This window comes from Anomaloglossus baeobatrachus, chromosome 12 (genome assembly GCF_048569485.1).
Source record: "Anomaloglossus baeobatrachus isolate aAnoBae1 chromosome 12, aAnoBae1.hap1, whole genome shotgun sequence".
Lineage (NCBI taxonomy): Eukaryota > Metazoa > Chordata > Amphibia > Anura > Aromobatidae > Anomaloglossus > Anomaloglossus baeobatrachus.
This window is the reverse complement of record NC_134364.1, coordinates 67,757,156-67,784,097: the sequence shown is the minus strand read 5'-3', so window position 1 is coordinate 67,784,097 and position 26,942 is coordinate 67,757,156. Positions and strand designations below refer to the sequence as shown.

The following is a 26,942-nucleotide window of genomic DNA, read 5'->3' as shown; positions in this document are numbered from 1 at the left end:
CGCATCCGGCCGCCATAGGCATGCATTGAAAAATGCGCCGCATCGGCCGAATGCGGCGCGATGCGGTTTTTTTTGCCGCACGAAAAAACGTGCCAGGCAACGTTCCATCCGGCCGCCGCATCGGCTAAATCTGCCGCATGCGGAAAAAACCGGACGGAACGCAAGGCCATGCGGCACAATGCGGCACTAATTAAAGTCTATGCAGGAAAATCGCAACCGGCAGCAAAAAAAAACGGTTGCGATTTTCCTGCAAAGTGCCGGATTGTGCCGCATAGCAAAAACCGGAGGTGTGAAAGTAGCCTAAGTGAAACAACCCATTAAAAGCAGATGTGCAGAATATGAAAGCCAGCGCCCCACCTGTGACTAGGCTGTGTGCAGTATTATGGCTCAGCCACATTTACTTCTGCCATATCAAGCACACTAAGCTGTTTTCAAAGTAAACTTTTGCAATCCTGGACAATTCATTTAAGGTTCCACTCCCTTCCATTCTGCAGCAGTCGTATCCTCTCCCCAATAATCGCAGTCCCATGGACCGCACACAGCAGGGGGCACGGGAGGTCAGGCTGCTCATCTGTTAGGAGTGTGGCCGGGCTCATTGGCCATTGTGCCCAGGACTATGGATCGTATGGAGGCATCAGATGGCCGGTGGTTTAGCTTTTGTAGCTCGCTCCCATTGTAATCACGGACTTGCATTACAACAGACACTGGCAGGCGGCCACCAAGGACTCGAGTCATGTGAGAAGGTTTCGGCTGTCTACGTACAGCACCTGTCCTGTCTGTGGTTTCCGGATATTAATTATCAAAGCAGAAATCACAATGTCATACTAATAACACCTCTCTCATGTGTCTATTAGGGCAACATCAATGACTTCTGTACGGCCAATGTGGCCTTAAACTGGTTACACTGAATAAGAAAAACATGGCTGCCTTCTTCTGAAAACAGCGCCACATCTGCCCGCAGGTTATGTATGGTATTGCAGTATATGGTGGATTGACCATTCAGTAAGAAAAGCAGGCGCCCCCAAAAGAACGGCACTCAAAAGACCCCATGAGACCTACTAAAGGTTGGCAATTTCCAGGCCCTCTCAGATCGGGGGCGCTGCTGGCGTCACTAGTCACAGGTGGGTTACCTGCCATCAGGTCCCTGGAGTTTCGGCTGCTCCCTTCCACTGCAGTCAAGCTCAACTATAATGGGCTCGAGAGCGGAGTGACCCCCGATCTGTGTGTGACAGTCTGGCACCTGCCAACCCTTATTGTTTGGGTCTTTTGAGTGTGATTCTTTTGAGGGGTGTCTGCTTTCCTCGGTGAAGGGTCTGTCTGATTTCCACATGATTTTCGTTCATTTACATGCATAGCTGCCTGGAGTCTATTTAAATTCACTTTTCATGAACTGTGCCTAGGGCTTATTTTTGGAGTAAGGCTTATTTTAGGCATCTTCAAAAATCTGGAAAAATCATGGTAGGTCCTATTTCTGGGGTGGTCAACATTCTGATACCAAGACACCCCTTAACTACGAAGTGATGAGCTGCTGCAGGGGTACACTCATGCAATAAAACTCTTCACTGAACAGCAGAAATTTGGATTTATCACGTTCACATCTAAGACTTGTAAGAAGACTTCCTATAAGAGGGTCTGAGAACTCACCAGGCTCCAGCTTAATAATCTTCACTGCAGCCAGCTCCCCCGTCTGTAGGTTCCTGGCCTGGAATTAAACACAAAGGCAGAGTTATTCCTCTGGTCAAAGAAATCACATATTATGTTATTATTAGAAACAAAAAAAAAAAAAAGCTTGTGGGGGAAACAATTAGGAGGAGTGAATCTGCAGCACTCTTCCCATATGAAGTCTGTGGATTGCAGTTGCAGCCCCCTCCCCCCCACCAGGCTCTGTTTTTAGACAGGGAGAAACTGCTGTGGGCGTGGGGGACTAGCTGGCATAGTCCAGCAATGATAATAATCTTCTAAAGCTAATACAAACAATGCAGGTAAACAACAGCACACAGTGATAAGAGACCCATAACAGAAATCTGGGTATAAGCATGCGGTCTTCAGATTACATAGCAAAAACCTGCTGACAGATTCCCTTCAAATCCTTTTTTTTTGTAATGATGCCTGAGTGGGTAAGCTATTCCTGGTGTCTTAAAAAATTAAAAAGTCCAAAAATAGAGCCACACCTGTCCAAGAGTCATGCCGAGTATTACATCTCCGCGCCATTTTAGTGGATTGGGCTGGATTACCTCTCAGAACCTGAGCACAGGGGGGTGCTGTCTGGAAGAAGCAGACAAGATGTCTAATCCAAGATGAAGCTTTTTGAGATTAGCGATGGGAAAAGCCACATTCTGGGGACAGTAGACTATTAGGAATCTGGGGTAGTGGTCACTGTCAGAGCCCATCCATCTGCATTACAAGTATGGGAGGCTGTGCTAACAATTCTCTAGGACTGAATATTAACTGGAGACCCCCTTCCCCCATGCCCCAGAGTGACGATGCAACTAAAAGATAGCAACAGAGGGAGGACGCCATTTCTGACAGGTCTGATCCTGTTTTATGACCCTGTACAAATATGCCTAAGCAACCAATCAGCAGCTTTCTCCTAAGTTGTTGGGTCTGTGGCAGCTTTGTTCATCTTGGGCTTCCTGGTTCATGAACTGGCAGAACAACAAAGCAGAATAAGGAAGAGGTAAAAAGAAAAATGTAAATTTCTAAAGGAAAGGGTTATTCCCATTTCCAAGAACCAATCCCAATATGTAGTAGGCGTAATAATATTAGCAAATACCTACAATTAGAAATGTAGTATAGTTTTCCTGATATAGCCATGTCTATTACCTCATGTGCAGGGCATTGCAGCTTAGGTATCCATACTCTTAAGCTGGGTTCACACTAAGCGACGTCGCTGTTAAGTCACCATTTTCGGTGACGTAACAGCGACCTTGTAAGTCGCTGTTATGATCGCTGCTTAGCTGTCAAACACAGCAGAAGCAGCGATCATAACGTCGCTGTGCTACATGTGCAGAGAGCAGGGAGCCGCGCTTAGCGCTGGCTCCTTGCTCTCCTTGCTACAGTATACATCGGGTTAATTAACCCGATGTGTACTGCAGCCACATGTGCACAGAGCAGGAGCCGGCACTGGCAGCAAGATGGGAGGCTGGTAACGAAGGTAAATATCGGGTAACTAGGGAAAGGTCTTCCCTTGGTTACCCGATGTTTACGCTGGTTACAGCTTACCGCAGCTGCCAGACGCCGGCTCCTGCTCTCTGCTCGCTTCATTTCGTCGCTCTCTCGCTGTCACACACAGCGATGTGTGTGTCACAGCGGGAGAGTGACGACCAAAAAATGAAGCTGGACATTCAGCAACGACCGGCGACCTCACAGCAGGGGCCAGCTCGTTGCTGGATGTCACACACAGCGACAGCGACGTCGCTGCAACGTCACAGAAAATGGTGACGTAGCAGCGACGTCGTTGTCGCTGTGTGTGACACCAGCTTTACTCATTGGGATAGGATCTTGGAGATAGGAATACCCCTTTAAAAGGTAATATCGAGTTTCAAATAGACCCCCCTCCAATTCCTTCATTGGATAAGATCTATGCCCGACCCTTGTCTCCCTTGGCCGTGGGTTTAATACATTGGTTTTCCTTCCATCTAAACACAATACTGGCACAAAATCTCAGCACAATGGGAATCACAGAGGCGACGGAGACATGCGCACCAACCACTACAGGGGTGACAGACATGCGCACCAACCACTACAGGGGTGACTGAGACATGGGCACCAACCACTACAGGGGTGACTGAGACATGCGCACCAACCACTACAGGGGTGACTGAGACATGCGCACCAACCACTACAGGGGTGACGGAGACATGCGCACCAACCACTACGGGGGTGACGGAGACATGCGCACCAACCACTACAGGGGTGACTGAGACATGCGCACCAACCAGGCGACGGAGACATGCGCACCAACCACTACGGGGGTGACGGAGACATGCGCACCAACCACTACAGGGGTGACGGAGACATGCGCACCAACCACTACAGGGGTGACGGAGACATGCGCACCAACCACTACAGGGGTGACGGAGACATGCGCACCAACCACTACAGGGGTGACGGAGACATGCGCACCAACCAGGCGACGGAGACATGCGCACCAACCACTACGGGGGTGACGGAGACATGCGCACCAACCACTACAGGGGTGACTGAGACATGCGCACCAACCACTACAGGGGTGACTGAGACATGTGCACCAACCAGGCGACGGAGACATGCGCACCAACCACTACGGGGGTGACGGAGACATGCGCACCAACCACTACAGGGGTGACGGAGACATGTGCACCAACCACTACAGGGGTGACTGAGACATGCGCACCAACCACTACAAGGGTGACTGAGACGTGCGCAACAACCACTACAGGGGTGACTGACGTGTGCAATAACCATTACAAAGGTGATGGAGACATGTGCACTAACCATTGGTGTCGGAGACTTGCGCACTAAGTATTACAGAGGATCAGGAAAATCCTATTCCCAAGGATGCAATGATATTTATATCGATAGAACGGTGGCTCAGTGGTTAGCACTGCAGCCTTGCAGCACTGGGGTCCTCCTGAGTTCAAATCCCATCAAGGACAACATCTGCAAGGAGTTTGTATGTTCTCCCTGTGTTTCCTCCCACACAAAAGACATACTAATAGTGAATTTAATTTGTGAGCTCCAATGGGGGCAGTGTTGCCAATGTATGTAAAGCATTGTGGAATCAATAGCGCTATATAAGTGAATAAATATTATTATAATAATAATAATAATAATAAAAAATAATAATAAAGACAAATGCTGAATATTCATCTCCAATGGAGAGATCTGGTCTTATACTGTTCACTCCTGCAACATAATGAAGACCCAAATTGTGCTCCAGACGGGGACCGCTCCATCACTTTTAGCAGTACGCCCATCTCTGAGGGTAATGCATTTGCCAATGCACTAAAAACAATAGAGGGAAAAAAAAACTATAAAATAAAGGTATAAAAGTATAGGGTGTTATGCACTAGAAATAGTAGAGAAAAAAAGCAGGACAGGGTGCAATGCACAAAACAAAACAAAACAAAAAAAAAAAAAAAAAAGCAGGACAGAGAGCAATGCACTAAAAAAAAGTTGAAAAAACCCTATAAAAAGCAGTATAGGGTGCAATGTACTAAATATAAGGAAAGTACTGAAAAATAAAACAGTAAAGTCTAATGCAAAACGTCAGGATCACTGTACACGGACAGAATAAACATCGTAAAAGTGCCTTACCCGTCCCTGCACACATTACAGGCGTGCGCTCCCTGCAGGCCGGGATCTTTAGAATCTTTCATGTTTTTATCAATTATAGTTTAGGAACAAAATTCGAGGATTCCAAAATGCAGAAATTTCGTTGTCATAAAACAATGGATCTACAAATGCCCAACAGTGGGGCAGGACACAGCTACGCTGCAGAGGCATTCAGAAGCAGTGGGAACTTGTCTTTTAGTAGCCAGTATAGGCATCAATCATAATCAACCCAAAAAGTTAGGAACAGGTATCAAAAGAACGTATCTCATGGATAATTCACGCAACCAGTTATGTCTCAATAGGACTTAAAAAGCAATGTTGGTACTCCAAGCTGGGGGAGAGGGTTTTCCAGGCTGCATGCAAAACTCTACTGAAAAGAGGATCCAGAGTAAAATCCCAATAAATCCGCAGATGACTCAGTAATTCAGCGCACAGATGCAAGTGGCCATAAGAAAGGAGCAGGAGGTGGAGGCACACACTGAAGACTCAGCTGGTGCTTGAGATGTCCCAGAAGTCTCCTCAGTTATGTGCCAGAAGACTTTGGTATTTGGCCTTCAGTGGAATCCCAGCTGCTTATGGATTAAGGATCAGGAACGGATCCTGCAGAGATATTACCCATGTAACAGAATATTCCTGGCAAACTCAGCAAACCCCGGGCCCTGGTTATGTACCCAAATGCTTCAAACTGTCATTCCAGGTGACTATTCAGAATAAGCTGCCCTGTGTGATGTACAGGAGGAATGACACCATTTCTGCTCATTACAATCGCTTGTATCCTGCATGTTCCACCAGTATTCATTTACAGTAGTTTAGCTACTGGACAAAGACTAGCTGTTGTGATGTCTCCCATACACAGACATGGGCAATTCCCGCTTCCATATGTCCAATTTCAGAACCTGTGTGATCAGAGTAGATTATACAGCAGTAGTGAGCAGTGCAGCTGCAAATCCAGCACAGGGGAGAAACCAGTGTGATCAGAGTAGATTATATAGGAGTAGTGAGCAGTGCAGCTGTGAATCCAGCACAGGGGAGAAACCAGTGTGATCAGAGTAGATTATATAGGAGTAGTGAGCAGTGCAGCTGTGAATCCAGCACAGGGGAGAAACCAGTGTGATCAGAGTAGATTATACAGGAGTAGTGAGCAGTGCAGCTGTGAATCCAGCACAGGGGAGAAACCAGTGTGATCAGAGTAGATTATACAGGAGTAGTGAGCAGTGCAGCTGTGAATCCAGCACAGGGGAGAAACCAGTGTGATCAGAGTAGATTATACAGGAGTAGTGAGCAGTGCAGCTGTGAATCCAGCACAGGGGAGAAACCAGTGTGATCAGAGTAGATTATACAGGAGTAGTGAGCAGTGCAGCTGTGAATCCAGCACAGGGGAGAAACCAGTGTGATCAGAGTAGATTATACAGCAGAAGTGAGCAGTGCAGCTGTGAATCCAGCACAGGGGAGAAACCAGTGTGATCAGAGTAGATTATACAGAAGTAGTGAGCAGTGCAGCTGTGAATCCAGCACAGGGGAGAAACCAGTGTGATCAGAGTAGATTATACAGGAGTAGTGAGCAGTGCAGCTGTGAATCCAGCACAGGGGAGAAACCAGTGTGATCAGAGTAGATTATACAGGAGTAGTGAGCAGTGCAGCTGTGAATCCAGCACAGGGGAGAAACCAGTGTGATCAGAGTAGATTATACAGCAGAAGTGAGCAGTGCAGCTGTGAATCCAGCACAGGGGAGAAACCAGTGTGATCAGAGTAGATTATACAGGAGTAGTGAGCAGTGCAGCTGTGAATCCAGCACAGGGGAGAAACCAGTGTGATCAGAGTAGATTATACAGCAGAAGTGAGCAGTGCAGCTGTGAATCCAGCACAGGGGAGAAACCAGTGTGATCAGAGTAGATTATACAGCAGTAGTGAGCAGTGCAGCTGTGAATCTAGCACAGGGGAGAAACCAGTGTGATCAGAGTAGATTATACAGCAGTAGTGAGCAGTGCAGCTGTGAATCCAGCACAGGGGGAGATAAACACTTGATATAAAGTAGCAGTCTGTGTCTCGCACTGTCTCACTCTGCTCTTGCGCTTTCCTCCTTAAACTTAAAAAATCCCCCACGTAATCCAACCCCTCAGAAAGCTGACAATCACCCTTGTTTTGCCAAAAGGGATTTGAAAAGTTTGAATGATTTTAATAGGCTGGGGAGAACAAAAAGAGGATTTTTTCTCCTAAGAAATATTAGTTGCTTGTTATATTCGATCATACTGATGATTTATACAATGTTAAGATAAGACATCGACCACCCAGAAATAAAATAATTTGTGAATTACAGAGTATCACAAAAGTGAGAACACCCCTCACATTTTTGGAATATTATATCTCTTCATGGAACAACACTGAAGATCTGACCCTGTGATACAATGTACAGTGTCAGTGTGCAGTTGTATAACAAGGTAAATGTGGTGTCCTCTACATAACTCAGCACACAACCATTAATGTCTAAACCACTGGCAACAAAAGTGAGTACACCCCCAAGTGAAAATGGTCAAATTGTGCCCAATTAGTCAATTTCCCTCCCCAGTGTCATGTGACTCAGTGTTACAAGGTCTCAGGTGTGAATGGGGAGCAGCAGTGCTACATTTAGTGTTATCGCTCACACACGCTCATACTGGTCACTGGAAGATCAACATGGCTCCCCATGGCAAAGAATTCTCCAAGGATCTGAAAAAAAGAATTGTTCTACATAAAGATGTCCGAGGTTATAAAAAGGTTGCCAACACCCTGAAACTGAGCTGCAGCACGGTGGCCAAGACCATACAACGGTAAAACCAGACAGACTCAGAATAGGCCTAGTCATGGCCGACCACAGAAGCTGGTGCACGTGCTCAGCGTCATATCCAGAGGTCAACTTTTCAGAAAAGACCTATGAGTGCTGCCAGCATTGCTGCAGAGGTTACACGGGTGGAGGGTCTGCCTGTCAGTGTTCAGACTGTACGCTGTACACTAAAGAGGTTACAAGGGTGGAGGTGGGGTTGGGGGGGGGGGGGGGGGGGGAGGGAGTAGTCCTGTCAGTGCTCAGATCACACGACGCACACTACATCACATTGCTGTGCATTGCTGTCGTCCCAGAAGGAAGAATCTTCTAAAGATGATGCACAAGAAGGCCGCAAACAGTTTGCTGAAGACAAGCAGACTAAGAACATAGATTACTGAAACCGTCCTGTGGTCTGATGGGACCAAGATAAACTTCTTTGGTTCAGATGGTGTCAAGCGTGTGTGGCGGCAACCAGGTGAGGAGAACAAAGACAAGTGTGTCCTGCCTACAGTCAGGCATGGTAGTGGAGTGTCAGGGAACCATGAATGCCAACATGTCCTGTGACATACTGAGAAGGATCCCCTCCCTTCATATTCAAACATGATAACGACCCCAAACACCTCCAAGACCACCACTGCCTCACTAAAGAACCTGAGTATAAAGGTGCTGGACCGGCCGAGCGTCTCCAGACCTAAACCCTATGGAGCATCTGTGGGGCCTCCTCAAACGGAAGGTGGAGGAGCGCAAGGTCTGTAACATCTACCAGCTCCATGATGTTGTCATGGAGGATGGAAGAGGATCCAGCGGTTCCTGTGATGCTCTAGTGACCTCCAGGCCCAAGGCCGTAATGGAAAATAATGGTGGCCACACAAAATATTCACACGAAGGGCACAATTTGGCCATCTTCTCTTAGGGGTGTACTCACTTTAATTGCCAGCTGTTTAGACATTAATGGCTGTGTGTTGAGTTAGTTAGAGGGCACCAAATTTACCCTGTTATACAAGCGGCACACTGACACTGTACATTGTTATACAAGCGGCACACTGACACTGAACCTTGTATCACAGGGTCAGATCTTCAGTGTTGTCCCATGAAAAGATATAATAAAATATTTACAAAAATGTGAGTGGTGTACTAACTTTTGTGAAATACTGTATACCATGAAGATGCACCTAGGAATGCAGCCTTCATTGTAATAAGGAATGGCTGACCTCAGCGGGTTGAGCAAGGACACGGCCTCATCCGTCCGCTAGTACTGGGCCATGTGTTGGCTCGGACCTTCTTTGCATGGTCTGTCTATAAGTACCAGCCCGTGCCGCCATCAGAGGGTTATGGGAGGCGACTGCTTCATTGTCAGTAAGACAGGGAGCCGTGTGTTTCTCCGAGCAGCCAGGACGATGGTGGACAAATGGGGCCCTGTCACTGCACAGCCACTGCAGACTGTGCGCACAGGCTCCGCACCATGAATGCACAAAGAATCTGCACTTTATTATTATCACATGAGATTCCTACCGCCTAACCATGTACAGATGTGTGAATATCAACCACTGTAACAAGCAAATGATAGAATCTACTACAGAAGAGGTCCCCAAAACTCTGCATTGTGCCTTTCCTCTGTTATTCCTCCTGGAAATGGATAAACGCTTATGGTACATTTTCCCCCTTTTTTCTTTATGATAGAGACCAATAAAACTCAATGACTGTTTTCCCAGCTAAAGCCTAAAAAGCTCCCATGTACAGTGCACCAAAAAGAGCCGCAGTAGTAGAGAGCACGGACTATACTGTATGTCTGAGACGCCGGGCGACTAGAAGACAACGGTTTTCTATCATTTTCACAAAGCCATGGCGGCCTCATAGGATTGGGTAGAATTTAGAACCTTTTTCCTATTATTGTAAAATCAGAATCGGATTCTGGGAATTTTTGGAGTAGATGATGATGAGGAAAGAATGACTGGGGAGGACGGAGGGAACCATTATGCAGCAGCGAGTGTGGGAGCGTGCGGGGCATATTTCTAGCAGGCGTCCCCTTAATCCATGACTAATTATATAGAGAACAGCTTACTGCCAGCGCACGGCCTGGAAAACGTGCCAGATCCCTGCAAACCATTCAAAACCCATTCACCCAGCAAAATACGGCACCGAGACACCAGCTCCAGAAGCCGGACACCGCCGCGAACACGGCTACCAGTGATGCAGGAGAACCTGGAAAAGAAAAATATTCCCCAACAAAAGAAAAGAAGGCACCAAGTGTCCGCTGGAGGTAAACCAAGATCTGATGGGACAGAGGTTTTCAAAACTACAGGCCAGGGCTCTGGAGCCGCAGTCTGAGTCGGTATAAAATGGACTGACTGCTAAAATATATAATAAATTGGGGACAGTAGTGCAATGCAGAATGTGTTGAATATTTTGTCATAGGAATTTGGGAAAGTTATGAAATGTCCTATAAATGTCTGTTCTATTCCTGATCTAAGGCTGCATTCACACACACACAGCGCTTTTGCTGCGTTTGAGGATACGTTTTTCAGCTGCAAAAGCAGATCAGCTTTTTAAAAAGCTGCATCACCTGAAAGGTTTTTGAGCTCATAGATAATGTTTTCAATAGCAAAAGCAGATTAGAAAAACGCCACAAACTGACTGCTCATACTTTGTGAGGATCCGTTTTTGAGGCCTCCAGTTTCTCCTGGCCTTTGTGGAAAAAGCTGCAAGATTACAAACTCAAAAAGAACAGGTTCTTGCTATTGTAACGGACAATGCTTCAAATATAAGTAGAATTAAACTGATGAATGAGAGTAATGAACAATAGCGAGAAGAAAATTTAGGATTCAGTATGTGAGAGATGGAGCCACAGCGCTGCTCATGTAACTGAGGAAAAAACTGATATTAGGCTCTGTGCGCACTAGGCCGTTTTGCCCGCGGATTTACCCGCGGATTTGCTGCGGAAATTTCTTGAGAAATGTCTGCAACCTTTGTGCAGACATTTCCCAGCAAATCCTATGAGAAAAAAAAAAATAGCTGTGCGCACACTGCGGATTTTTCTCAAGAAATTTCCTTGAGAAAATTTTCTCGAGAAACTTTCTTGAGAAAATGAGCATGTCCATTATTTTCCGCAGGTACCTGCGGAATACCCCTGGAATTTCACTCCATTCACTGTAATGTAATCGCGAAATTCCGGGGGTATACCGCAGGTAGCAAATGATGTGCAGTATACCCCCGTTATAGCCGCGATTTACCTGCGGTAATGCTCATCGCTGCCTGCGGTTTTGCAGGAAGCGAGGTCATTATGCCAGGAAGAGGAAGCGGAGCAGAGTAAACACAGACGTCACACTGCCTGGACGCCGCACAGAAGCACTTCCGTGCGACCTCCAGGTGCCCGTGCAGTGTGTGTCCCGCTCCAGCCTCGCTGCTGCCTGCACTGCAGTGTGTCAGTGTCTGCCCGCAGTGTCAGCAGCTTGTCACGCTGCAGCGCAGGCAGACACTGACACAGGAAGACACTGACACTGCACTGCAGGGTGTCAGTGTCTGCCCGCAGTGTCAGCAGCCTATCACGCGGCAGCGCAGGCAGACACTGACACCCTGCAGTGCTGCCAGCCGCGGGGATGACGATCGCTGCTGTCAGGAGGTGAGATCATTACCTGCTGTGACGATCTCCTGCCTCCTGACGTCACCGCTGTCACTGCTGTCTATGCCCGTCTCGCGAGCGGCCCGAGACTGTCACTAGCGGTGACGTCACGGGCTCTCGCGATACTTCTGACAAAGCGGCGGGCATAGAAGTCAGTGACAGTGCTGACGTCAGCAGTACAGGAGATGATCACAGAAGGTAATGATCTCATCTATGCTCCTGATGGCAGCGCTTGGCATCCCCTGCAGTGACCTGGGCTGACCTATTGATGTTAGCTCAGGTCACTGCATTGCTCTCCCAGCCAATGGGGAACATTCTGTTCTTCATTGACTGGGACAGCGACGATTGTATGGATCGCCGTGCCCCCCCCGACCCCCTTATTGGATTACGCCGGACGTGGAATTGATTGTTCTTTTCAATAAATTGGTTAAAGAGGGAATGTTTTGGGGAGTGTTTTTTCAAATAAAACTTTTTTTGTTGTCTATTTTTTATTTCTGACTGGGTTGGTGATGTCGTGTATCTGATAGAAGCCTGACCTCACCAACCCCAGGGCTTGATGCCAGGTGACATTACACATCTGGCATCAACCCCATATATTACCTCGTTTGCCAACGCACCAGGGCAACGGGATGAGCTGGGGCGAAGCGCCAGGATTGGCACGTCTAATGGATGCGCCACTTCTGGGGCGGCTGCGGCCTGCTATTTTTAGGCTGGGGAGTGTCCAATAACAGTGGACCTCCCTAGTCTGAGAATACCAGACCACAGCTGTCCGCTTTACCTTGGCTGGTGATGCAATTTGGGGGGACCCCACGTTTTTTGTTTTAAATTATTTATTTAATGTAAAATAACAGCGTGGGGTGCCCTCTATTTTGGATTACCAGCTAAGGTGAAGCTGCCAGCTGTGGTTTGCAGGCTGCAGCCGTCTGCTTTACTCTAGCTGGCTACAAAAGATGGGGGGACCTCATGTCGTTTTTTTTTTCAATTATTTATTTATTTTATGGCTAAGCACCCTTTAGTGCCACATGAAAGTCACTAAAGGGTGCCAGCTTAGAAAATGCAGGGAGGTGGGACATTATATAGGTCTTTCTCATCTATCTATCTATCTATGGCCCGTTTTTCACTGGCGTGTAAAACACGCACATGTCCCTCCGTGTGCCGTGAATTACGGCACACGTGGGTTGTCTAAGTGCAATCCGGGCTCCGTTCTCCAAGGCCCGTGATTGCACTTAGAAATCAACTCACCTGTGAGCGCTCCCGCTGTCCTTGGTGCTGATCGCTCCCGCGGTGCAGCATCCGGCCGGCGCTGACCCCCGCAGCAGCTGCTTTCGGGTCGGCTGTGTCGTGCGTCATGAATATGCGCGACAGTAATGAGCCGGCTCAGAAGCAACAAGCTGCACGGGCTGCAGAGGACATCGCTGGAGCCGGGTGAGTAAAAATGATTTTTATTTTAAAAGCACGTTTTTTTCTGGCACGTGTTTCACGGACCACACCACTGCGTGGTCCGTGGGACATCAGTGATGCCAGAAAAAAATGGACATGTCTCCGTGCGGGAATCACGCACACGCGGGTACGCCGCACGGAGACACGTGCAGTGAAAAATCACTGATGTGTGAGCAGACCCATTCATTATAATGGGTCTGCGTATGTCAGTGATTCTGGTACGTTTAAAAAAAAAAGCCCAAACGTACCAGAATCACTGACGTGTGAAACAGGCCTATCTATCTATTCATCTATCCATCTTTCACTCTATCCATTATCTGTCTATCGATTATTTATTGCAAAACCGCAGGGACCAACCTGCGGTAAATCCGCGGCAAATCCGCATGCGTTTTTCCCGCGGATTTTTCCGCAGGTGCGGAAATCTTCAACTCCCAGAAGTTTCTGAAGAAATTTTCTTGAGAAAAATCACTTTTCTAGTGCGCACAGAGCCTTACAATAGAAGAACAGCAAAATGATACTTTAGAATTAGATCAGGGGTCTCAAACTCTGCTGGGTGTATGGGCCACACAGAGGAAAAAAAATAATTTAGGGGGCCGCATTCTTTACAGGACAAAGTGACATTTTCATTGGTACATTGGTACCATATATAATATATATATATATATATATATATATATTTTTTTTTTTTTTTTACACACCTTTGGATCATTGATTTTGAACATTGTCACTTGTTAATTATAGCAAACGTGCACATTCTTTGTTTAAATATAAACTTTTTTTTACATTTTATCCCTTTCTTGTAACTAATAGTCTTACAATTAGCACTATATAGAAATTTTGACCAACATCTTTTAGTAATGTTCCCCATATTGTTGTAACGTGCCCATCCTTGTCCCCTTGTATCCCACAGTAATGTGCTCATCCTTGTCCCCTTGTAGTATTGTACCCCATCCTAGTCCCCATCCCACAGTAATGTGTTCATCCTTGTCCCCATCCTAAAGTAATGTACCCCATCCTTGTCCCCATTTTGTAGTAATGTGTTCATCCTTGTCCCCATGTTATAGTAATGTGTTCATCCTTGTCCCCATTCTATAGTAATGTGCCAACCTTGTCCCCACCCTATAGTAATGTCCCCAGCATTATCCCTATTCTATAGTAATGTATCCCATCCTTGTCCCCTTGTAGTAATATCCCTATCCTACAGTAATGTGCCCACCTTGTCCCCATCCTATAGTAATGTCCCCATCCTGTAGTAATGCCCCCATCCTACAGTACTGTGCCCATCCTAGTCCCCATCCTATAGTAATGTCCCCAGCCTTGTCCCCATCCTATAGTAATGTGCCCATACTAGTCCCTATCCTATAGTAATGTGCCCATCCTAGTCCCTATCCTATAGTAATGTCCCCATACTAGTCCCTATCCTATAGTAATGTGCCCATCCTAGTCCCTATCCTATAGTAATGTCCCCATACTATAGTAATAATGTCCCCATCCAATAGTATTGTGCCCATCCTTGTAATGTCCCAATCCTATAGTAATGTCCCCAGCCTTATCCCCATCTCATAGTAATGTGCGCACTTTGTCCCCATCCTGTAGTAATGGCTCAGCAGCTCGGAAATCCCCTCACCTTCCACAGACGCCGGAGTGAAGCTGAGGGGAGTGGTCTGCGGCCCCAGATCCACAGTGATTGGAGAGATCGGTCACAAGGCCGGTCTCTCCAATCAGAGCTGGGGGCGGGTGAAACACAGGTCACCCAGCTCCAGCCAATGATCAGGGCTTCAGCTGACCCGATCTTGGCTGGATTTCAATGTTCAAGTGATTTTCAATGGCTGAAACAATAGTGGCTGTGATTGGCTGACGAACGCCACTCAGCCAATCACAGCCTCCGTAGGTCCAGGGAGGAGACACCGCCCCTCCTGAGGTCCCCTCCTCCCCGAATCTAAGGTATTTGCAGCGATCATAGCCACCGGGGCTGCGATTTCGCCATGATGTACTGGGTACGTCATGGGTCCTTAAGTACCAGGGAGCCATAACGTACTCCGTACGTAATAGGTCGCTAAGGGGTTAACGTCCAACACACACACACACACACACAGCCCATTCTTCTCACCTGTCCCGCGCTCCCTCCGCTGCCTTCGTGCGGCCCCCAGACCCGTTCCCCCGGTCACTATCGCGGCAGGTGCAGTGTCACGGTCAGTGATTTATGTGAGATGATTGTATTGCTGGCGCGAGAGCGCAGCGCCGGCAACACATTCATCTGACAAAGTGCAGACAGTGGCTGCGGCCCCTGCACCTGCCGCGATAGTGAACAGGGGCACGGGCCTGGGGGCCGCACAAACTATCCTGAGGGGCCGCATGCGGCCCGCGGGCCGCGTGTTTGAGACCCCTGAATTAGATGATCTTGTTGAAGCCGCTTCAAAACACTTTCATATTCATCACATGCACTGCAGCTAGCAATAAGAGATAGTCTGCAAGAGGGACATGCTGGAAATCTGATTGGAAAAGTGAGTAAATTGGTTATTGCCGCCAGAACCCCTATAATTGATTCCATCTTGAAGAGACGTGCTGGTAAAGGGGCAATTGTCGATCAAGCCACTTGGTAAGGTAGCACTTCTTTATTAATTGAGCGGTTGCTTGAACTAAAACCGTTTCTTATAGATATGGCTAACCTTAAATGAAGGTCAATGGACACAGGTGGCTGAATTGAAGGAATTGCTTAATCACCCATTTACTATGACTAAAAAATTACAAACTGAGGATTTAACTCCTGGAATTTTCATAAGAGTGGAAGAACTTGCTATTTTGCCTGTCCCAAAGAGGTTTAATCTCTGCTTTAATGAAACGGAGAGAGACACAGCTATTGGAAAATAAAATTCTTCTGGCAGCTGTTTATGTGGACCCAAGTCATCGTATACTGCTTGATGATTAACAGCTTACTAAAGGAAAAGAAGCTCTGACTGAGGTAGCAGTTAAAATGAGTGGTCTACGAAACTGCTAGGCGCAAGAGGACTTGGGTTCTAAAGTTGTATTCCAATAAATATATTTTATGTTCTATCCAAATATCTTGATTATTGTTTCATAAAAATGATTAAATGTCTGATGTTCACATTGTACAGTCATGGACAAAAGTTTTGAGAATGACACCAAAATTATATTTTCACCTGATCTGCTGCCCTCTGGTTTTTAATTGTGTTTGTCTGATGTTTACATCACATACAGAAATATAATTTCAATCATATTATGAGACCAAAAGGTTATATTGACAGTTAGAATGAGTTAATGCAGCAAGTCAATATTTGCAGTGTTGACCCTTCTTCTTCAGGACCTCTGCAATTCTCCCTGGCATGCTCTCAATCATCTTCTGGTGCAAATCCTGACTGATAGCTGTCCATTCTTGCTAAGCAATGCTTGCATTTTGCCAGAATTTGTTGGTTTTTGTTTGTCCACCCGTCTCTTGATGATTGCCCACAAGTTCTCAATGGGATTAAGATCTGGGGAGTTTCCAGGCCATGGACCCAATATCTCTATGTTTTGTTCCATGAGCCATTTAGTGATCCCCTTTGCTTTATGGCAAGGTGCTCAATCATGCTGGAAAAGGCATTGTTGGGCGCCAAACTGCTCTTGGAGGACATTCTGGTACCATTCTTTATTCATGGCTGTGTTTTTAGGCAAGACTGTGAGTGAGCCGATTCCCTTGGCTGAGAAGCAACCCCACACATGAATCGTTTCAGGATGCTTAACAGTTGGCATGAGACAAGACTGGTGGTAGCGCTCACCTCTTTTTCTCCTAATAAGCTGTTTTCCAGATGTCCCAAACAATCGAAAAGGGGATTCATCTGAGAAAATGACTTTACCCCAGTCCTCAGCAGTCCACTCCCTGTACCTTTTGCAGAATATCAGTCGGTCCCTGATGTTTTTTTCTGGAGAGAAGTGGCTTCTTTGCTTCCCTCCTTGAAACCAGGCCTTGCTCAAAGAGTCTCCGCCTCACAGTGCGTGCAGAAGCACTCACACCAGCCTGCTGCCATTGCTGAGCTAGCTCAGCACTGCTGGTAGTCCGATCCCGCATCTGAAACAGTTTTAAGATACGGTCCTGGCGTTTGCTGGTCCTTCTTGGGCGCCCAGGAGCCTTTTTGGTAACAATGGAAGCTCTCTTCTTGAAGTTCTTGATGATGCGATAGATTGTTGACTGAGGTGCAATCTTTGTAGCTGCGATACTCTTCCCTGTTAGGCCATTTGTGTGCAGAGCAATGATGGCTGCACGTGTTTCTTTAGAGATAACCATGGTTAACTGAAGAGAAACAATGATACCAAGCACCAGCCTCCTTTTAAAGTGTCCAGTGGTGTCATTCTTTCTTATTCATGACTGATTGATCGCCAGCCCTGTCCTCATCAACACCCACACCTGTGTTAATAGAACAATCACTAAAACAATGTTAGCTGCTCCTTTTAAAGGCAGGAATGCAATGATGTTGAAATGTGTTTTGGGGGTTTAAGTTCATTTTCTTAGCCAATATTAACTTTGCAAGGAATTGCTGTTAAGCTGATCACTCTTTATGACATTCTGGAGTATATGCAAATTGCCATTAGAAAAACTTAAGCAGTAGACTTTGTAAAAATTAATATTTGTAGCATTCTCAAAACTTTTGGCCATGACTGTACTACAATACATTTTTCACAAATATAAGCAATAAATGTGGGAGTCGGAGTTGTGGAGTCTGTGCAAGAGAAATTGAGGAGTCGGTCCACAGCCCTGCTACAGGCCCATATTATCTCCACCCCATCCACAGGTCTCTACCAATACCATGACTATAGTGATCCGCTGGACAAACTGTGGATCTTCCAGTTGTGGGCAGAGACTATAAGGTTGTATGCACACAACAAGAATTTGGTTGCAGAAATTTCTGCATCTCTTGGCAGGGAAAAAAAACGCAGAGTAAAAATGCGTGTTTTTTGCATGAATTTTCATTGCTTTCAATGGTGAAAAACACTGAAAGAATTGACATGCTGTAGATTATTTTCTGCAAGGAAACAAAACTGAACATTTGCACTACACTTCAGGCTTCTCGCTTTGCTGGCATAAGGATGTGCTTGCAGTCGTTTCTGCAGCGTTTTGAGCTGCAGCGTTTTAATGGCCAAATGGCTTGCGTTTTGTTTTTCCATGTTATCCTATGGAAAATGTGAAATTTCTGACCACACTTTGCGTTTCAAAACGCTGCATTTAATTTGCATAATTTATGGCAAAAAAAACATGCGTTCAAAGAAGCAACATGTCAGTTGTTTTTGCCATTTTGGGTGCGTTTTGATAACATTGAACTCTATGAGAAATGGCAAAAAACAAGATTCCAGCAAATTCCTGCGTTTTACCTGCTTTTCCAGTGCAGAAAACGTGTTTTGGACTTCAAAATAATTATTTCATATGTCCCTTTACACACACACACACACACACACACACACACACACACACACACACACACACACGTCTGACAATTAAAAATAAGAATCTTAATAAATTATTGCAATTTTTCCATTAAATATATCATATTACCGCTATAATTTCATTATATTAATCTATTTTCATTATTTTTCACAAAAATATAGAATTGTTTCTTTTTTTCCAATTTTTTCATTGAGTTTGACTATTTAAACTTTATTTAGCAGTGTCTTGATGTTCAAAACGCATCTATCAAAACAGGTGGAAAAGCAGGTAAAAAGCGCTGAAAACGCATCTAAAACGCGGTAAATACGCATGCGTTTTCAGCGCTAAATTTCTGAAAAAGGCAACTTTGGTCAAATCAATTAAGCCCAAAACGTGCGTTCTGAACTGCAAGTAAGAGAACGCAAAGTGGGGCCCTAGCCTAAAACAACACATTAAAAACGCAATAAATACACACTGTGTGCACAGCCTGATTTGGTGAATGACGAATTGTGCGCACACAGCCTGATGGGGCGAGAAAACGCACTGTGAGCGCACAGCCTGATGGGGCGAGAAAGCGCACTGACAGCCTGATGGGGCGAGAAAGCGCACTGACAGCCTGATGGGGCGAGAAAGCGCACTGACAGCCTGATGGGGCGAGAAAGCGCACTGACAGCCTGATGGGGCGAGAAAGCGCACTGACAGCCTGATGGGGCGAGAAAGCGCACTGACAGCCTGATGGGGCGAGAAAGCGCACTGACAGCCTGATGGGGCGAGAAAGCGCACTGACAGCCTGATGGGGCGAGAAAGCGCACTGACAGCCTGATGGGGCGAGAAAGCGCACTGACAGCCTGATGGGGCGAGAAAGCGCACTGACAGCCTGATGGGGCGAGAAAGCGCACTGACAGCCTGATGGGGGCGAGAAAGCGCACTGACAGCCTGATGGGGCGAGAAAGCGCACTGACAGCCTGATGGGGCGAGAAAGCGCACTGACAGCCTGATGGGGCGAGAAAGCGCACTGACAGCCTGATGGGGCGAGAAAGCGCACTGACAGCCTGATGGGGCGAGAAAGCGCACTGACAGCCTGATGGGGCGAGAAAGCGCACTGACAGCCTGATGGGGCGAGAAAGCGCACTGACAGCCTGATGGGGCGAGAAAGCGCACTGACAGCCTGATGGGGCGAGAAAGCGCACTGACAGCCTGATGGGGCGAGAAAGCGCACTGACAGCCTGATGGGGCGAGAAAGCGCACTGACAGCCTGATGGGGCGAGAAAGCGCAGTGAGCGCACAGCCTGATGGGAGTGAGAAAACGCACAGTGAGCGCACAGCCGGATGGGAGTGAGAAAACGCACTGTGAGCGCAGAGCCTGATGGGAGTGAGAAAACGCATAAGGCTGAAACCAATGATGACACCTGAGATGGGGAAACCTGATAAGTGTATTAGTAAGTTGCAGTTCTATTTACTGAGATCTTCTATTCACCGAGCTTTAGTATGGCAAAGAATTGAAACAAAGTGTATTAGAACTTTCCACTGAACCATGACGAAGCTAATTTACATAAGTTTGGAAAACTCCCTTAAGAACATTATATAAATGTCATATTCCTCCTCGTGTGCAGAAGGCCACGATACGGCAAGGTAGTTATAGTAAAACATGCTCAAATTACTGGGGGAAAGAAAAGAAGAAAAAAACCAACACTATGCAGAGCCCTAGCGAAACAATTAAAATTCTCTATTGAAAAACCAGCCAGGCACGATTTCCATGACATGTCACAACTGCGAAACAACCTCCGTAACCGGCATGGACATTCCTCCGGCCCAGACATCTATAGACTGCGGAGAATCCCCCTTGGGGGGGAATAACAGCTTCACTTCTTGTTTGGATGAGGGGTTTAAGCTGCAAATGCAATCACTAATCTGTGACCCAAAGCACATCTGAGGGATTGTCCAAAATGGTGAAAAAGCGGCACAATATATAAATAAGGAAATACCATAATATAAACTCTCCCAGGTCATCACGTCTGCAGCCAGTCACTGCCTGCAGTGGTAGTCGATCTGCATTACCGCTCACATCCTGCGCACAGGTGGGGCGCTCTCTTAGAGATAAATAGCCATGGTGATCAGGATTGGGGAGATCACAGCAGCCAGATCTCAGCGAGCCATTATACCCAATAGGCCAGCTCCAGATTTCATTTTTGCTCAAAGTTAAGAAAATCAAAGCTAAATTCCGAGATGGAAACCTTCTCGCTTTAAATACTGGAGACCATAGCTGTCATCTTCTTCAAGACCAAGTGCATGACGACAACATATTTTTTATTTTCTTTACTTTGTTTAATGACACGTCAGAAATTCCATTGATATTTTGGAAACAGGTGCCGGCACCCGGATATGTGGCCTGAGACATCTTACACCACCCAAAACGGAATCACGGGCATCTGATAAAGTTGTAATCTTTGGGGGAAAAGTTGAATTTTTCTGCAGAGCCACCACCTGCGAATGTAAGAATTGCACACTGCCCACCCCCATCAATGCACGGTTTATTAGATGTAGGACAGGCCAGGTCCTCCACAGCAGGAGACGCTCCTTGTAACGTCTTTGCACTCTCATCAAGGATCCCAAACAGAAGCCTCAGAAATCTTAAGACGACCAGCAGTAAGAACTTTCATAGTCATTCTCTTATAAACAAAAATACTGTGAAAAGACAAAAGAAAACTTAACCCTTGGCAGAAAACCTCAACTCCCGCTGGACGGCCAAGTAGGTCACTGGAACACAAAACATTCTGCGAAGAAGAAATTACGTCTTGCCAAGAAGATAAAAGATTGCAAAAATCCTTGGCACCCAACGAACACTACTGTGCGGATCGTCTGTGCAGATTGTAATTCACAGGTTTGCACAATAGTAACTTTTTTTATTTATTTATTTAACAGTTTTATGCCCCATATAGCACTCCTACATTGAAAAGGAGTCATCGGGCAAGTTGGATTTTTCCGCCGATGATAAACAATGGATCGACACGGAACTGCAAAAGTCAAAGTCACATCTTATATCGATTTGTCACATGGATCATACTGGGGTTAAAAAAAAAAAAAAAAAAAAATGTAATAATAATAAATAAAAGAATGCACCATCATAGAGGTGGATGGGTGGATCTGTGCCAAATGTGACACCACCCGGCGCGCTGTAGAGTGCGGCAGACAAGGTGCCAACACTTCACCTGGACACATTACGGACAATACTTCATAAAAAATAAGGCCTAACAGATATACAGAGGGTTGCGAGTTATGTTGCATATAACACCAGGCACCGTACGTCGGCACAGGCATCTGCATTTGGGGTGAAATTATTTTGGCTACAGGAAACGTTTCCACCCAGGGTCATTTCACCCCCAACCAGGTCATTTCTGTGCAGGAATGTGGTGAAATAGATCCAAAGCCTGGAAAAATAAGGATTCACCTTCGATTTAAAAAACCCCTCCTGACAGAAGCCAGCTGTGGTATCCCTGGCAGAGGGGCACGCGTGGAAGGATCTGAACCGTGAAGGGGTTAAAGGGAGGGTGGCTGGGCACGGCTCCTTCTCCCCTGTGTAATTATCAAACCAAACTTGTTTGACAACGCCAAAAATAATAAGTGGGATCGAGGTGCCAAGAAACTTGTCAGCCACAGAGCGCTTTTCCAAGGCTTCTTCACATCTGCTTTATGCATTCTCTCTTTAGAAGGTACTCGCTGCCGGAAAGTATTTGTTTATTGGCCGGTGGACCTTCCTCTCGTAGAGCAGCGAAGACACAAAGCAGAAACGCACAGATTCAGGACTGATCCAGGTGTGGAGGTGGCCATCACACCAGGGGACAACTGTCTGGCCTGCGGGTTAGACCAAGGATGTGTTTGAGGGGATCCCAGCACTGTCTGATAACAGATTTCAAAGGAAAACACGATCAGGCATGTTGGTTTTCAATCTGCCCAATCCATCTGCAGTCATGGGAGGAAAGCGGGTGAACAGGGAAGTCTGGATCTTCTCACAAGTGTGTGGATGAGTTATCATAAAATCTCTTATCACAAGTAGGATAATACACCACAGGTTTTCTAATAATCTGCTTTATCTGGCCAAGGTAAACATACAAAAATAAATAAATAAAAAAATAAAATCAGCTGTGTCGAGATCACAGATATTTTTTTTTTACTTTAAAATCAGATCTTTACTGAACTACCCCTTTAAAAAGGGGGATAAATATTTAAAAAATACTAATGATCACCCTTACTGACCCAATGCAATGTCTGTTTCGATGTCTTTTGAGTCCCTTGATCTCTATTTTCTGGTTTCAGCGACCATGGCTAGAAATGTTGACTGAGCGAATCTATGGCCTCAGTGGTGACCAACTCAGTGGGCATTTTCTTGAGATTCAGGAAATAGGACCAGGAAGTAGAGATGAGCATGGAACCGGGTGGATCATCCGAACAAGAGGAGCGAGGAACCAGGTGGATCATCCGAACAAGAGGAGCGAGAAACCGGGTGGATCATCCGAACAAGAGGAGCGAGAAACCGGGTGGATCATCCGAACAAGAGGAGCGAGAAACCGGGTGGATCATCCAAACAAGAGGAGCGAAGAACCGGGTGGATCATCCAAACAAGAGGAGCGAAGAACCGGGTGGATCATCCGAACAAGAGGAGCGAAGAACCGGGAGTATCATCCGAACAAGAGGAGCGAAGAACCGGGTGTATCATCCGAACAAGAGGAGCGAAGAACCGGGAGTATCATCCGAACAAGAGGAGCGAAGAACCGGGAGTATCATCCGAACAAGAGGAGCGAAGAACCGGGTGGATCATCCGAACAAGAGGAGCGAAGAACCGGGTGGATCATCCGAACAAGAGGAGCGAAGAACCGGGTGGATCATCCGAACAAGAGGAGCGAAGAACCGGGTGGATCATCCGAACAAGAGGAGCGAAGAACCGGGTGGATCATCAGAACAAGAAGAGCGAGGAACCGGGTGGATCATCCGAACAAGAGGAGCGAAGAACCGGGTGGATCATCCGAACAAGAGGAGCGAAGAACCGGGTGGATCATCCGAACAAGAGGAGCGAAGAACCGGGTGGATCATCCGAACAAGAAGAGCGAGGAACCGGGTGGATCATCAGAACAAGAAGATTACTTATTTTTCGTCTACCTATCTAACTCCTTTTGAAAATAATTCTCATTCGCTGGATTTACTGTATATCGTGCTTCTTTCCTTTCAGGTCAGTTTCCTATAATATCCTCCAGTTTACTCGGCATTGCACGTGGCAGGAATCCTCCACCGGCCGTGGCGCACTGGAGAGGAAATGAGCAGGAACTGGGATTCTTTAAGAAATTATTCGGTGTGGAAGAGGGAAAAAAAAAATACTTCCTTTCTAAATTACAATGGATTCTGACAAACTGCAATTTTCACCATTTTTTTCCATAATCTTTATGAAATCGTCCGGTTACAATAGAGGTGATAATTTGCTGATCGGTGGGAGATCCACCCCGATCGGCAAATTGTAGAACACCTGACCACTGCTCTAGTCATTTTTTATGTTGCTGCCAGGAAAAGTCCAGCACAGCCCCATAAGGAATAAGAAGATTAGAGGACCACCATGTGCACTGTGGCTGCACTTCAATGGGATTAATTGTCCCCCCAGGAGTTAGAAACCCACCAATCAACTAGTTGTCCATGTTAAGTAAAACTTAGGCAAAGTATAGTAATATGAACAAAAAAAAAAAAAATACAAACAGCATCAACACAGCAATACTAAACTGCTGAAGCCCGTGAAGCTCAGGCGCTACAGTTGTGATGTCCTGCCTACATGTGACTGCTGCAGCCAGAGTGCTCCTGTACCGTCTAACGCCGCATCACCACTGAGCACAGTGATTGGCTATGAAATAGTAAAAATCTGAAACACAATGGACCCCAATTTGGCGGCGCTGGACGAGACAGATGTGTAACCGCCAAAACTTAATAAATGTTTTTGCAACTACAAGTTTTACAAAAATAATTGGCGACATTCCAAGCAATTTTACGCCAAAAATCTTGATGGATCACGGCACAGTACACTGGAAAGTTGTAAAAATTTTTTACAATATTACGGGGCGCCTATAAAGCCCATACATGTGCCGAACATCTGGATGCTGCAGTTTTTCCACTACAGTACCATAAAAAAAAAAAGTGAAATTCCAAGAAATTGGCCTTGTAATCAGATGTTCCACAGCCTTAAAGGGGTATTTCCAGGAGAATGAGGGTCTCCAGACTCGCTGCAGCATCCAGGCACAGAAGTGGCTGCTCGCCCATAGCCGAGGACCCCATTCACACCTATGGGAGAGCACAGTGGCATGTGTTTCTATACTGAGCAATGGATCCCGCTCAACAGGACAGTCGGGGGGGTGGCTCTCATTCACCCAGATATAAGAATTCAGCCTAATGCTTTGCTGGTCTAGCTAATGGGTGCAATGCATGGCTAATACTATGGGATGAGAGGTGTCGGGAGCCAACGACGTCCCAATATGCCTAGCAAGAAGCTGTAACGCACTAGACCACGGACAAGTACCCCAACCCAACTCAGGCCCACAGCAGTCACTTCCCAGCATTCACACCAACCCCACTGATATACAGAATAAGTCCACGTGACCAAACAGGGCTGATAAAACGGGCTTTCAAATGCCCTGAGACGCCAGTTCTATGAGGTCCTGCAGCCGGCACCTCCTGGATATTGAGGGTCCCCACTTTCACCAATGCTCCGGTGGTGTTTATTATCCTGCAGCAATCACCTGTCAAACATATGTGACCACTGCAGTCAATCATTCCATTCATGCTAGCAACACCTGTGAGGACATCCATTGTTGTGGTGGTCACAAAGATAGATGGCACACTGAAATTGAGACGGGTGGATAATAGGCGAGACATTTATTTTATTTTTACAATTTCCTGTAGCTCCTTCCAATGTCTTGAAGTCTTGGACATACCCTTTAAAAGGTTGAGATCAGCCAGAATGCAACACGTCAAGTCTAAACTTGTGGAAAGTGACAAACAGATGACCTTATGTGGCCTTAGGAGACAAATTACTAGGTTCTTGGAGGAGCCGGAGGACATCACTTATACACGGTAGATCGGAGGTAACCTGCGTATTTTACACACTGGTATTATAATGTGAGGCTGCAGATATGGTTAGGGGGAATCAGCTCGCACGACCGGGTTTATCAGCCATGTCAGTGTTCTCTGGCCGCGACTGGCCTCCGGCAGGATCTGTGGATTTTTCTTTTGATTAGCAGGCCTGGTGTGACATCTTCATTGCGGTGACATCGCACCAGGTCGGTTAATCAAAAGAACAGCCGTGGATCCTGTAGGAGGCTAATCAGACGTGAGTGAAGGGACCAGGTCCAGAGAATCGATTGGCACTAAATAGATGCAGGTAGCACCAGAACATCATAAACTGTGACGTATACCAGAGGAATCCACCGGGGGGGTGGTGAGTGATATATCCAAGAGGTTGGGGGGGGGGGGGGGGTGACAGATCCTCCGGGGCATGGGAGTCATGGTGGATATTGGGGGGGGGGGGGGGGGGAGATGATGAATAGTGGGGTGGGGGTGAAGGGTCCCGGGGTGAAGGGTCCCGGGGGAAGGGGGGGTTGACAGATCCTGGGGAAGAGCTGAATCTGGAGCAGGTGGTGATGGATCCCGGTGATGAGGGGGGTAGGTGGACACTCATCCATGCAGTGCACATGCTGGATGAGCAGCAGTCATATTTGCCGATCTTCTCCTTTACACAGTCATGCATGCTCCTAAGATGTTACACAGGGGAGTTGTAGTCCCCGGATTACTTCCCATGTTAAGGGGTGGCTTCTTCTACCTTCTCTTGTCAGTGAACGCAGTGCTGGATGGTTTACAGAATTTCTCCCAGACACGTCAGACAAGTTTTTAACTCTTTGGGCTCCTGGGAATGTGGCAATGTCTGAGGCCTGCGCATTCCAGCTCAGCGGAAGAGACCAACGCAGGTTGTGGAGTGTGTGGGCCGATAGCACTGCGCAGTTTATTGGGTAATTCGCCAGATCACCAGACCTGAAAACAATATTCCTCCACCTGGATGAAAAAAGACTGTCACCCTTATAACCCACGCGTTTTTTGGACACACGATCATCACTGTCATGTGCATTTCACAGATACCCTTTCATTAGGAGAATCGTATGGGCAGCAAAAATCCCTGGGGCGCCAGAGAATGGACTAGAGGGGGTTTATAGCACTCCAAACTGGCAGACTGTGAACCTGTGTACTCACTACAACCCCCAGCATACCCATGTGTATTGATTGCATGCAGCACATGGCAGACGGGGTAATTATCTGTGGTGCAAACA

At 46.6% G+C, this 26,942-nt stretch overlaps 1 protein-coding gene across 1 annotated transcript in view; it reads right to left on the bottom strand.

The window, feature by feature from the left end:
• MAP4K5 (mitogen-activated protein kinase kinase kinase kinase 5) overlaps positions 1–26,942 on the bottom strand; it is a 116,810-nt gene that overhangs the window by 88,417 nt on the left and 1,451 nt on the right. The window contains exon 2 of the mRNA XM_075330241.1: positions 1,645–1,702. Coding sequence (XP_075186356.1) covers positions 1,645–1,702 — 58 coding nt within the window. The remainder of the gene's footprint in view (positions 1–1,644; positions 1,703–26,942) is intronic.